General features: G+C 35.4%; 1 protein-coding gene across 9 annotated transcripts; it reads right to left on the bottom strand.

Moving 5' to 3' along the window:
* Window positions 1–1,619: 1,619 nt before the first annotated feature.
* On the bottom strand, window positions 1,620–14,861 carry LOC141674545 (uncharacterized). Of its 9 annotated transcripts, none has more exons than XR_012555845.1 (7): window positions 14,145–14,861; window positions 13,274–13,505; window positions 7,344–7,402; window positions 6,827–7,177; window positions 5,780–6,731; window positions 2,167–2,526; window positions 1,620–1,932 (listed from the first exon to the last, which is right to left on the bottom strand). XR_012555845.1 is itself a non-coding variant. In XM_074481276.1 (6 exons), exon 6 carries the CDS (start codon window positions 5,700–5,702, stop codon window positions 3,777–3,779), a length of 1,926 nt encoding a protein of 641 aa, XP_074337377.1. In that variant the 5' UTR covers window positions 5,703–6,013; window positions 6,145–6,731; window positions 6,827–7,177; window positions 7,344–7,402; window positions 13,274–13,505; window positions 14,145–14,861; the 3' UTR covers window positions 2,940–3,776. The 9 variants fall into 9 exon arrangements, 7 of the variants coding, with proteins under 7 accessions (XP_074337377.1, XP_074337360.1, XP_074337383.1 ...); XR_012555844.1 differs by having other exon boundaries at window positions 2,167–2,501; XM_074481276.1 differs by lacking the exons at window positions 1,620–1,932; window positions 2,167–2,526 and having other exon boundaries at window positions 2,940–6,013; window positions 6,145–6,731.
* Between the last annotated feature and the right edge of the window lie 19 nt (window positions 14,862–14,880).

Below are 14,880 nucleotides of genomic sequence, written 5' to 3'. Positions count from 1 at the left end.
CAATCGCTCGCAACCGAACCGCATTTGCGGATAATCGCGAAACGCGGGTTGGTTGTGAATTTAAATTTTAAAAACCGCTCATTCGCGGTTTGGATGCGGTTTTAAATTTTTAAAAATCGTAAAATCGCAACCGCAACCGCAACTCGCAACATATATTTATAATAAAATATATTTCCAAAAATATAGTTGATATCATATAAATTAATAAGTATACACATTTATCAACTAATCTTAGATTAATGTTAAGACTTCATTCATCAAATTCACAATCATTATAAGATATATAACCAAACAAATGAAAAATATAATTAACATGTAATTTTTTTTATCATTTTCTTTTTTTTTTCTCTCGCCTCCACATTTTTGTATGTTTTTAATATCCTTACTCCACACGGAGTATTAGTTTATATTTTATTTATGAATGTAATTTATCACGTAACTTAAATTTCAATTTATTAATATTCCAAATTTATTTTTTTGCAAATTATTAATTATTTAAAAATAAGTGGTTGAACCGCAAACCGATCCGCAATAACCGCAAATTCGCAACCGTAAATGACGCGGTTAACCGCAACCGCAAATGCGGTTGCGGATGACAATTTTTTAAAACCGCTCTTCGCGGTTTGGTTGCGGTTGCGGATGACAATTTTTTAAAACCGCTCTTCGCGGTTTGGTTCGACTTTTACCCTAAAACCGATCCGATCCGAACCGCGTACGTACACCCCTAGATTGTTCAATGTTATAAAACCAGGGCCCCACGTCACTCAGATTAGCCAAAATTTGACTTGTATTCATGTATTGTATATACCAGCTTAAAATGTAGAAACTGTATCCAAGTTCATTATTATAATTTGTTTAGGAGAATTGATAGTATTATTATTTTATCTTAACCCGATTCACATTTTATATCAACTAAATCTTAAGAATTATATTTAGTTTGTTTAAATTTAATTTTGCCCAAAGTAACAAATTAGAATGATATAGAACTCGATATGAATTAAAATTTAAATTGGTAGAAGAAGTTGAATTTAATATAAATTACAGTGATATAGAGTTCGATATAAAATATAATTAAATTGGTAAAGTAATAAAGGAAGTTGACTTCAATATTAATTAGAATTAGAATTGATCGACTCGATAATTAAAATTAGAATAATTAAATAAGGATAATTAAGTAATTTCAGCAAGTACCGACCAACCGACTACCAAACTTTTAATATTTCATCTATTATAATATAATATAGTATAGATAGCTATACTTTCTAAATACACCGCTCCACATTTTTTGTCATAGGCCGGCGTTCAATATCCACATTACAACAATTTGGTTAACATGTTTCTTTTGGAATCTAACTCTATTTAAATTCCGGGTGGGGCTAGAATATAATTGGTTTGATGCAATGATAAAATTTTCGAGATAGCCGGACAAGAATGAGTTATCATTGGTTGGTGTCAATGGGGTGATAACTTCATTTGACACCATTTAGCTTGACATTCTTATTAGCCCTTCATCGAAGTTGTTGGGATGTTATAAAATATCAAGTGAAATAACATGTGACAAAGTTAACATGCTTTCAAAAATGCAGATAATTGGAGATGTTCTAATACAAAAAAAAATATAATAAATTTTTTATTTCAAAGTACCACCCCTTATTGAAGGACAGCACATATATAGCATGCCTTACTTTGAAGTATCATAATCTTGTCGCACGAGTAGAAAAAGTACAAACAAATTCCCAGTCGAAACTAATACGCATGCACCATGCTCTACAAGTCAGGGATAAGAAAAATAATAATGAAAGTTGAATTATTTCTTAAGTGTAGTTGCTTTGGTTCCGAATAACACAAACAATCCAGATATAGTTTTAATTGCATCCAGAGTGCTACTTCATCTGACAAGCTAATCGGTGTGAGACTATGCAATCCATCAGGCTGGTATTACGTAAATCAAAGAAATATACCAATAACATCAGCGTATATCAAAGTTAATTCACAAATTAAAAAACTCACTGAGCCTTGGGATGCTAAAATCTATAGGAAAACAAAAGAAAAAGAAATATCAACTAGACAAGAGTTTGCCTGCAAGTTTTATCACATATTAACATGAGTTTCAGTGTGTGTGCATGTGTTAAAGAGGATGGAAGTAGTCAGTAAATAAGAGTTCACCTGTCCGTTTGGGAACTTCCTTCGCAATAAAGCAATTGCAATCCCAATCTTGTCAATGACTAGTTCCATAAGGTGAAACTAAGAATACATCCAAGACTTGATGAAATGCCAAGAAGCGCAGAATCCCAAAAAACCACATAAGAAACCAGGTCCTATCCCAGCGTAAAACCACATGCGCTCATCATCTGAATCAGCTTCAATGTAGTTAGGAGCATTACGTGATTCAGTGTCATCAGCGCAGGGCTTCAAGATTGGTTGGCCACAGAGCTGACTGTTGCCAGCATAGATGGAGGGGTGTTCCAGGGTCTGGAGTTGGTTTCCGGATGGTATTCTCCCTGATAACTCGTTGAAGGAGAGGTTCTGTTAGAAAATGGAAAGTTTGAGGCATATTTTATATATGTTCTTGATATGATTTCCGAAAATTAACACTTGGAGGTTGTTCCTTGACACGAGGACTTGAACTTTCATATTTGGATCTAAGACATTTTCTTAATGGAATCCATTAATATATTACGACAAAGTTGCTTGTTTGAAATGAGTTTTGGGGATTTTGTCCCACATTGGTATTGTAAAAGAAAGATATTGAGTTTATATAGTATTTTGTGTTAGTGTTGTTTACAACTACTAGCATAAGTGGAATGCTTGTGTGGCCTAGTACTAGTGAGAACTCTTATATTTTTCTTTTCTATTACAAGTTTAATTATTTATATTGATTATTTAATTATTAATATAAAATATATTGAGTAAGGATTATTTTAATCATACTCTGAATATATTTTGTAATATTAATATTAATTAATCACGATATAATATAAATAATAAGAAAAAACCATTTTGTTTACTTTTTTTGTTTTGTTACTTGGTGTACACATCGAGTAAAATAGAAGAAGAGCAATTTGAGATACCTATATATTGAGAGGTATACTTGAGATTAAAATGACACAAGTCTCGGTGCCTATCTCGCAAACATATATGAGTTGCATAGGTTTTTTGGGCAAACTGAGGTGCGAGTCGCCGTTGATCATTGTTGGTTCTGTGGCCAGATTGATGTGTTGCTATTTTATCCTGGAAGCGATATTGCTGCATTCCATCACAGCTTAAGTGGGGGGCAATAATGTCTTCAAGAACAGTCAAGTCCTCTTGAAGGATCTGGCGACTCAGCTGTTGTGTTCTTCTTCTTATCAGAATTTGAAAAGCGATAAGAGATAAGTTTTCTTTACTTTCTTTGTCAATTACAGTCTTTATAGTTTGTTATTGCCTTCATGTTTTATTTCGTTAGTTGATTATTTGTCATGTTCTTGTTATTATATATATAACTGTCCATTGTTACTGTCTAGTTAGAATTATACCCAACAGCTTCAAGCTGCTTAAAAAGTGTAAATCTGATAGACTTTCTGGAATATGACCATAAAGTTTGTTTCTGGAAAGATCAAGATATTCCAAACTTTCCAGTTTCCCAATCTTCTGAGGGATCCTTCCCACTAGATGATTATCCGCTAAATTCAAATTCAATAAACCCCGGAGATCCATCAACTCTTTTGGAATCTCTCCACCAATATTGTTGTTTGACAAATCAATGGAATACAAAAACCCAAGGGTAGAGGTGTATTTCAGCTAATATCCTTTCGTATCATCTGTCCGTAATACGAACTGAAGCCTGGATATATACCATCGTTGTCACCTGTAATCATGGCTCTAAATTTCCCGAAACAAGGAGGAATGCTTCCTCTGATATTATTATGTGCCAAGTTTAAAAGTTGAATTGATGGATAGTGGCAAAGCTGTGTGGGAATTTCACCAAAGAAATTGTTGGACCGTAATATCATATACTTGAGATGAGGTAAATTTTTTCCGGACCAAGGGGGAAGAATGTCGCTCAAATTATTCTTTCCCACGTCAAGTGCGACCAGCTCTTTCAAATTCTGGAAGGACATAGGGAGCTTCCCTTGAAACATATTCTTGTGCAAGTTTAAATAAGTAAGATTTACAAGAGAACCCAAAGAAACTGGAACAACACCAGAGAAACTGTTATTCATCACGTCAAAATATCTCAATCTATTTAAGTTTCCTAAGCAATGGGGAAGCTCTCCTGAAAAATTATTGTTGGAGATAACCAAGGTATCCAATGATGTTATATTGCATAGAAATAACGGAAATTCACTGGAAAAACGGTTATTTGAGAGTGCTAATGTAATCAAACCATTTGGACATGATGCAATCGATGACAGTTGTTCCACATTAATGTCATTGCTAGATAGATCAACAAGGCCGGCCTGAGATAAGAGACTTGCATCTGTTGGGATGGTATCTGATATACTTGTATTTTTCATCCTAAAACCAACAATATGTGTTTGTGTTAAGAGCCAATGGGGAAATTCAGGTCCCGTTTTTAAGGATTCAACGTATATATATCGGAGCTGAAATGGAGGAACCCAATTATAACCAATATTCAACGTTAAGTTAGACTTTGAAGAAATTTCCAAGGCAATCAGCATGGTGAGGTTAACAAAGTGACGCTCTGTTACAAAACCTTCCCATGAATTAGAACCAAGATACAACCATTTTAGATTTGATAGTCCACCGATGCATTCAGGAATGCTGCCACTCAATTGATTATTCTCCACAAACAAATTTTGTAACTCTGACAAATTTCCAATAGAATGAGGAATCAAGCCTTGGAAATTATTAACAGAAATATCAAGATTGGTAAGAGATGTCAAATACCCTATGGATTCAGGGATCAAACCTTCAAACTCATTGTTAGACAGCTGGAGTTCAGAAAGAGTAGTTAAATTTCCGATCCATTTAGGAATTAAACCTTCTAATCTATTATAACGGAGAGAAAGTTTTGTGAGGGATGTCAAGCTTCCGATGGACTCTGGAAGTAGACCTTTGAATTCATTAAATGAAACATCAAGTGACGAAAGAGATTTTAACCTTCCAATAGACTCTGGTATCGAACCATTAAAATAGTTGTCAGAGAGATCGAGTTCTACAAGAGACGTCAAAGTTCCAATAGAATCAGGAATTGAGCCATCGAAATGGTTACCCCCAAGATGAAGATGTGCAAGGCCACTGTTATTGAGAACCCATAAAGGAAAAGAAGAGTTCAATCTGTTTTTACTAAGATCAAGTGAAACGAGAGACATCAAGTTCATTAAGGGAAGATGGTGTAGAATATTGTTGGATAAGTGACAACTGAACAATCGAAGTACTGAAATTGATTTTGAAAGCATATTTATGGACGAAAACCAGTCAGTGGCCCTGGAAAGATTAACAAAGGAGAGGTCCAAGTGTTCTAACATAGAAAGCCTAGATAACCATCTCATGCTATCAATGCTTAATAAAGAATGGAAATTATCATAATAGTCAATATATTCAATGTTTTCATGATAATAATAATTATTACTTAAATCAAGGTACTGTAATTTAGAAAGGTTTCCAAGATGATTAGGAACTAAACCTTCGAAATTGGAATGGGAAAGATTGAGATATGTAAGATCCTTGAATGACCCAAAAAATTGGGGAATTCTCATCTGGTTGAAACTGTTGTTACTCAAGTCTAAGTAGGTCAAATACTTCAAATCAAGCAAGGAAGGATATATGTAATCACCTTTTAAAGAACCATTTCGAAGATCAAGTTAAATGACGTGCCCGGTTATGTTGTTGCAACCAATTCCATTCCATGCACAACAATCATCTCCGGTCCATGAGGACAAGTAATTGAAGTCATCAACGAGGCTTTCTTTAAGCAGAAGTAAAGAAAGTTTCTCATTCTTATTACAGCTTCTATGAAGATAGTCTTCAACTCTGCTTCCACAAGCAAACTTCAAACTTGGCAGAACACCTAACAATGCGTACACAAGAGCAAGGAAACTCAAATGCATGTGTATTTTCATAGCTTAAACTATTAATAATATATAGGCTGATTTGCAAGCTATATTGTATACGTGAAGATGAATACAGTTTGGTCTTTACATAAACGATCAGGTGCAGGTTATTAGATGATTTGCTCTTTCTTGTCCGTGATACAAATTATCACTGTTATATACTAAGCTGAACAGGGAGTCTTCCACTAAATTGTCTTTTCGAGGGAAGTCTTCCACTAAGATGATTTATAAATTTTCCACAAAGTTGACTGTAATCTGAAGTTGTTGTGTTTATACCTGCATGTGAAACACATTGGATGCTCTACCAACCATTCAACATTAAGAAATTTTTTGCTCGGACACTTTAAGATTTTAGATGGGCGTTACTCAACATGACATTAGGGGGAAATTAGCAAAGAGAACTGGGATATGAAGACTCGGAAAATATTCTCAAATGCTTATATACCCCTGATATATAAGCATTTGAGATTTTTTTTGGATAAAATGGGCTGTCTGGCATATTACCACATCTACAATCTGCAAATGTTAATCTAGCAATATCTATTAAATATAAATTTCTTACAAGCGTTCAACTGTTCTTCGGCCTACCACCTCAAGGTTGAGCTTGTTCAATTGAAGCTAATGCTATGTTGCTGCCCTTCCCTTGTTCAAGATAAAGCGAGGACTTTCTTTTAGCTACCGGACCAAACAAAAGAAAGAGATTAGCCTCTTGATACTTTAGGGACCTATCTTTACAGGGTTTTTCGACATGAGGGAGAACTTTTTCTTACCTTTCTGCTTTGCCTTTGCTACGTGTGAAAGTTAAGTCGTATAGCGTCGCATTTGTTAGTATTCATAGTGAAGTATCCTGGTGGTACTGCCACTGCAGTCTAAAGTTTACCTTCCCCTGCTTCTTTGGCAGAAAAACATATATTTGTTGAGACGTAACAATATATGTAATATAACTTGAAAACAACTAAAAACAGTAGGAATGTGGAAGTGTCGAGAAAGTATCTCTTTATTGACACATAACGATGTACACAATAAAACTGGAAATAATATTTCTTTTACAACATCCTACTGTTTCAACCCTTGATGACCAACCTGAATCCACTGAAGTCTGAAGGATATACCAAAAACATCTGCGCACATATTAAAGCCAAATTACAAATTAAGAAACTCACTGAACAATGGATGATAAAATCTATAGGAGAACAAAAGAAAAAGAAATATGATGACATATTAACATGAGTTTCAATGAGTGTCCCTGTGTTAGAGGATAAAAGTAGTCGGTGTATAAGAGTTCACCTGTCAGTTTTGGAACTTCCTTCGCAGCAAAGCAACGGCAATTGTTATCTTGTCAAAGACTATTTCAATACAGTGAAAATTAGCATACCTCCAAGACTTTATGAAATGCAAAGAACCACAAAATACCAAAAATCCAACCAAGAGACCAGGTCCTATCCCGGCATAAAACCACACACGCTCCTCACCTGAATCTGAATTACCTACATTGTGGTTGTGAACATTATGAAATTCAGTGTCACCAGTGCAGGGTTTTAATATAGGCCGGCCACAGAGCTGACTGTTTCCAACATATATGGAGGGGTCGTTGAGGGTCTGGAGTTGGTTCCCGGTGGGTATTCTTCCTGATAAATTGTTAAATGAGAGATTCAAGTGGCTTAAAAAATTTAAATCTGATAAACTTTGTGGAATGGAACCATAAAGTTTATTTCTGGAGAGATCAAGAACTTCCAGTTTTTTCAGTTTTCCTATCCTCTTGGGAATCCGTCCGGTTAGACGATTACCTGCTAAATTCAGATTTAATAAGCCACGGGGTGTTAAAGTTATCAGTTGCTCACTGCCAGGAGCATCAACGACAATATAGGAGCAAGTGTTTAGCATTTGTATCAGATTTGTATTAACTATAGATTAAATATTATCTTAAATATTATCACTTCAATTTGTTATAATCAATCCTTATCATCATCTGTAAATATTATCATGTACATAGGCTATATATACTTGGCTATCATATCAATACAAGCAAGAAAACTTTTCTGCATTTATCTTTATTTTATGGTATCAGAGCCTAAATAAGTACATCAGGCTTTTCTCTTGTCATTCATCATGTCCGATGAAACCACTCCACCTACTACTACACGGGTGCCCGTCGATCCTGTCACTTCGTTGGTTCCATCCAACCCGTACGTCATTCATCATTCTGATAGTCCTTCTACAGTCCTTGTTACTCCGCTTTTAACAGGTGACAATTATGGTTCATGGTGTCGTGCCATTACCATGGCTCTACGAGCCAAGAGCAAATATTGCTTCGTTGATGGTTCTCTGCCAAAACCAACATCAAGTATTGATATTACTAACTGGCAACGCTGCAATGATCTAGTCAGCAGCTGGATTCTCAACTCAGTTTCTCCTGAAATCAGGCCTAGCATTCTCTATGCTGATACTGCAGCTCAAGTTTGGACAGATCTGAAGGAGCGTTTCTCCCTGTCCAATATGCCTAAGATTTATCAACTGAAGCAGTCTATTTCAGCTCTAAAACAGGAAGGTATGAATGTTTCTTCCTACTTTACTCAACTCAAGTCTTTGTGGGATGAATTGAACAGTATCATATCCCCTTCTCCATGCATATGCGGCAACGCGAAAAATATCGTGGAACAACAAAATCAAGATCGTGCAATGGAGTTTCTGCAAGGACTTCATGACAGCTTCTCCGCTATACGCAGTCAGATATTACTCATGGAACCATTTCCATCTACTCAACGCATTTATAATCTTGTGCGTCAAGAAGAAAAGCAGCAAGAAATTAATGTTCGTTCAGTCCCTGCAATCGAATCTGCTATTCTCCAAGTTTCAAAACAATCCCGACAATCTGGAAAACGTCAACGCCCCTTTTGCGATCATTGTAATCGACATGGACACACTCGGGCCACATGTTATCAGATTCATGGTTTTCCGAATAAACTTGGCAAACCAAGTCCTACTCCTTCAGCCTCTATTATTGCTCCAGTTCCCACTAATACAAGTCCTCAAATCACTCAAGACCAGTACAATAAACTTGTTGCCCTTCTCGCCAAGAAAGACGTTGTTTCTCCTATTTCTCCTTCCGCGTTTTTAGCAGGTACCATTCTATCTTGTATGACTTCTTCCTGGATAATTGATTCAGGAGCATCAAATCATATATGCACATCATTGTCATTTTTTTCTACATATCATTCATTAAATAAAATTATAACGGTCGAATTACCTGATGGTACTCATGCATCAGTAACTCATATTGGTGTTATTAAATTTTCTTCTTCACTCATTCTCAAAGATGTATATTATATTTCATCTTTTAAATTTAATTTATTGTCTGTTTCACAATTAACGAGTCAACTTAATTGTGATGCAATTTTCTCATCCTCAACATGTTTATTTCAGGACCATTTAACGAAGGCGACGATTGGTCGGGGTAAACTTCAAAATGGCCTTTATCGTTTAGAAGACGTTTCAAATCCAAGTTTTGCATTTTCTTTTCGGCAGTTAAATAAATTTGATTTATGGCATTCCCGCTTGGGACATCCTTGTAATTCTCGTTTTAATTTTCTTTGTAGACAATTCAAGAATATTTATGGCAATAAAGATTTTATTTGTGATGTTTGTCCAAAAGCTAAGCAGTCTCTAAATAAATTTTCTTTAAGTGTAACACGTAAATCTAAAAAATTTGAGTTGTTACACATTGATATTTGGGGACCTTTTTCGGTACCTTCCAATAATGGATCACGATTTTTCTTAACAATTGTGGATGATTTTTCCCGCTGCACATGGGTCTACTTAATGAAAACTAAGTCACAAACTTTTCATATGATAACCCATTTTTTTAATCAAATTCAACGTCAATTCAGTCTTCCAGTATCTCAAATTAATACTGGAAATGGTGGCATCTTTCTTCCACAACTTCAAACCATTCGGTCTGACAATGGGTCCGAGTTTCTTTCATCTACTTTTCAAAATTGGTTTAGTACCCATGGAATCACTCATCAACGAAGTTGTAACTACACTCCTCAACAAAATGGTATTGTGGAGCGTAAGCACCGTCATTTACTAGATGTCGCTCGAGCTTTACGTTTTCAAGTTCACCTCCCATTATCATTTTGGGGAGAATGTGTACTCACTGCTGCCTATCTAATTAATAAATTACCAACACCATTTCTGGATTTTAAATCTCCATATGAAATATTATTTGAAGAAGTTCCTTCATACTCCTCTTTACGAGTTTTCGGTTGCTTGTGCTTCGCTAAGAACATGCATGTTCAATATAATTTTGATGTGCGCGCTAAACCTTATATATTTGTAGGATATCCTTATGGTATAAAAGGGTATCGAATTTATGACCCTGATACTCGTCGTATCCATGTTTCTCGCGATGTAATCTTTCATGAATCAACTTTTCCATATCGTGATGTTCCTGCTAAGGCCCAGTCTAATGATATCACTATCACATCTCTGGATGATGATCATCTCGCACCTTGGTCAAGTCCAAATTTTGTTCAAATGGATAATCCTATCGATTCACAAGAATCGCCATCTCCTGGTTTTGATTCTTCGCCGGTTAATGAAGATACGCAATCTTCTAGTCATAACATTCAACCGTCAACGGTCGTTGCGCCTCAACGCCCCCAAAGGATGCGACGTCCACCATCCCATCTCAGTCAATATATTTGTAATATTAATGATTCGTCTATATCTTTTCCATTAGCTAATCATATTTCTTGGAATCAGTTTAGTCCCTCTCATCGTTCATTCCTTACCAAGGTCATTGATCATGATGAACCTCGGACTTTTTCTCAAGCTGTCAAATCTTCAAAATGGCGTGATGCGATGTCTGTCGAAATTCGAGCTCTTATTTCTAACAAGACTTGGTCCCTTTGCCCATTACCAGCAGGTAAAACTCCAATCGGATGTAAATGGGTCTATAAAATTAAGTATCATTCTGATGGATCCATTGAACGCTATTCATTTTGTTATAATCAATCCTTATCATCATCTGTAAATATTATCATGTAACAGCCTATATATACTTGGCTATCATATCAATACAAGCAAGAAAACTTTTCTGCATTTATCTTTATTTTACGGGGATCCATCAACTCTTCCGGAATCTCTCCACTAATATTGTTGTTCGACAAATCAATGGCATATAAAAATCCAAGGGTTGTGGTGTATTTCAGCTCATATCCTTTCGTATCATCTAGTATCATTTCTCCAAAATGCGAATCGAATCCTGGAAATAAATCATTCTTGTCACCTGTAATCATGGCACTAAAATTTCCGAAACAAGGAGGAATGCTTCCACTGATTTTATTGTGTGCCAAGTTTAAAACTTTAATTAATGATTACTGGCAAAGCTGTGTAGGAATTTCACCAAAGAAGTTGTTGGACCGTAATATCATATACTTGAGATGAGGTAATTTCTTTCCGGACCAACAGGGAAAAATTGTTCTTTCCCACATCAAGTGCGACCAGCTTTTTCAAATTTTGGAAGGATAAAGGGAGCTTCCCTTGAAACTTATTCTTGTGCAAGTTTAAATAAGTAAGATTTACAAGAGAACCCAAAGAAACTGGAATATCACCAGAAAAACTGTTATTCATCACGTCAAAATATCTCAATCTGGTTAAGTTTCCTAAGCAACGGGGGAGCTCTCCTGAAAAATTATTGTTGGAGATAACCAAAGTCGCCAAGGATGTTATATTGCATAAAAATGATGGAAACTCACCTGAAAAACGGTTGTTTGAGAGTGCTAATGTGTCCAAACCATTTGGAACTGCTGAAATTGACGATAGTTGTTCCACATTAATGTCATTGCTGGATAGATCAACCCGCAAGGCCTGAGATAAGAGACTCATAAACCAATCTGTTGGCATGGTATCAGATATACTTGTATTTTTCATCCTAATATTCTGGATTTGTCTTTGTGTTAAGAGCCAGTGGAGGCAATTTGGGCCCGACTTTAAAGGATTCAATGAATAAATATTGGAGCTGAAATGGAGGAACCCAATTATAACTAGCATTCAAAGCTAAGTTAGACTTTGAAGAAATATCCAAGGCAATCAGTATGGTGAGGCTAACAAAGTGAAACTCTGTTACAAAACCGTCCCATAAATTAGAACCAAGAGACAACCATCTTAGATTTGATAGTTGTCCGATGCATTCAGGAATGCTTCCACTCATTTGATTTCTGTCTACATATAAACTTTCTAATTTTAACAGTTGGCAAACTTGTTCTGGTAGACCACCACTTAATTTATTGTAGGAAAATCTGAGAACGTTAAGTGATGTCAAATTTCCAATTGAATGAGGGATCAAACCTTGGAAATTATTTTTAGAAAGATCAAGATCAGTAAGAGATGTCATATACCCTATAAATTCAGGGATCAAACCTTCAAATTTATTAATCTGAGATCAAGATGAGTGAGGGATGTCAACCTTCTTAGAGACTCCGGAAGAGGACCTTAAAATTCATTAAATGACACATCAAGTGAAGAAAGAGAAATCACTCTTTCAAAAGACTTCAGAATGGAACCATTAAAATTGTTCTCAGAGAGATCGAGTTCTAGAAGAGACGTCAAAGTTCCAATAGAATCAGGAATGGAGCCTTCAAAATTGTTGAGTCCAAGGTAAAGATGTTCAAGCTCAGTGTTGTTGAGAACCCATAAAGGAAAAGCAGAGTTTAATTTGTTGTATCTAAGATCAAGTGAAACGAGAGATGTCAAGTTTATAAGGGGGAGATGATGTGGGATATTGTTGGATAAATGACAACTCAACAATTGAAGTACTGAAATTGAGTTTGAAAGCATATTAAGCGAAGAAAACCAGTCAGTGGCTCCGGAAAGATTAACAAAGGAGAGGTCCAAGTGTTTCAACATAGAAAGCCCAGATAACCATCTCATGTTATCAATGCTTAATAGAGAATTAAAATTATCGTAATAATAGTAATTACTATTACTGTAATGATAATAATAATTATCACTTAAATCAAGGTACTGTAGGTTAGAAATGTTTCCAAGATGATGGGGAACTAAACCTTCAAATTTGGAGTGGGAAAGATTGAGATATGTAAGATCCTTGAATGACCCAAAAAATTGGGGAATTCTCATCTGGCTGAAACTGTTGTTACTCAAGTCCAAGTATGTCAAATTTTTCAAATCAAGCATGGAAGGATATATCTGGGTACCTTTTAATAAACCATTTCGGAGATCAAGTTGAATGACGTGCCCAGTTGCATTGTTGCAACGATTCCATGCCATGCACAACAATCATCTCCAGTCCATGACGATAAATAGTTTAGGTCATCAACGAGACTTTCTTTAAGGAGAGCAGAGCCTGTTTCTCACTGTCAACACAACTTATTTTCCTATGGCCTCCAAATGTGCTTCCACAGACAAACTTCCAACTTGATGCAACACCTAACAATATATTTGCTTTTGCATAGCTTAAACAAAATAATATGTATATATAGACTTATTGGCAAGCTGTATTTATGAACATGAATACATTTTCATCATATATATGTGAGTAAGATGGCTTGCTCTTATACTAGCCCAGATTACACAATATAATTCTTAGATGACTTTTCTTTTGCTTCCTTTTTAGCGATCATTAGTGGCTTGTCTAATTTTCTTGTTTTTCCAAGTGATTGAGTGTGTTTATGAGAAATTGAAAATTGAAATCTTCATGATTTTCTTTCTCATTGTAAGTAATTCAAAGGCAGTAGTTGCAGGTCATTTTCCTGGATGACTTTCACTATAGGTAATCTGCATTTTAAGAGCCTGCTTGATTTTTGGCATGACTTTGATGACGTCTGATAACATGGTTAGAATTATTTTATTAACAATGTTTTTCTGTGAACTATAAAATCAGTTAAAAAAGTTATTCAAGAAAAGAAAGTTTTACAATAAGTAATTCTTATAATCAAATTGTGCCAAAAAGTCAAGCGGTCATTATTCTGAAACGGACATATCAAACATAAATTATTTGCCCGTAATTGTTGCTGGTAGCAATCAGGGTGTTGGGTCAAACACCAGAGAAAGAAGTTTAAAGTGTACCTTTCCTTGCTGAGCATGTTTCACTAATCATTCCCTTGCTTGCAGGAACACTAGCAAAAGCCAGTTCTTCATGATAGCGTCTATGACCTTGAACTCTTTCTGTGGCCTGCATGAATCTCTTTAATTCTACAACAGTCAAAAAAATCGAACTAAAAAGGTTAGCATAGAACAACGGAAACCTAACGATCCCACACACCTTATTCTAGCTGATGATGTCGGGTCGGGAATGTTACTAGAAACAACAATTTTAAGTGCGAAGGTGGCATCATGCGCTCCTCCTTTCTTACAGAACCATTTACTAAAACTTTTACGAGTTCGAGGCAAACAGAATTCAGAAAAACAAAAAAAAACTTGAAAAATAGAAGTAGGATTGCATCAACTCAGTTATGTAAATATTGCTGGCAACTGCTCCTTCTGTCTACAATTTATACAGGCAACTCTTGCTTTTTCGAAACATCTTCTGACAACATATTAAATCATTAACAGACAAAATTAAATTAAGAAATTAAAACCATAACTTGCAACACAAGAGATGTATGACCCTCGTATTACCTTGTTTTCTAAGTGATGGCAATAAGAAACAGAACAAAGGAGCGTGGAAGTATTTCATAACATCAACAGGTAAATAAGTACAAAATTACAATTGTAAAGTTGTATGTGACAAAGTTACAGGATTTATAACAACTAAAAACAGCACGTAGAAATGTGAAAGTATCAACAAGGTATCTTTAATGAC

This window comes from Apium graveolens, chromosome 1 (assembly GCF_009905375.1).
Source record: "Apium graveolens cultivar Ventura chromosome 1, ASM990537v1, whole genome shotgun sequence".
NCBI classification, from domain to species: domain Eukaryota; kingdom Viridiplantae; phylum Streptophyta; class Magnoliopsida; order Apiales; family Apiaceae; genus Apium; species Apium graveolens.
The sequence above is the reverse complement of the archived record's forward strand: the minus strand, read 5'-3'. Positions and strand labels throughout refer to the sequence as shown.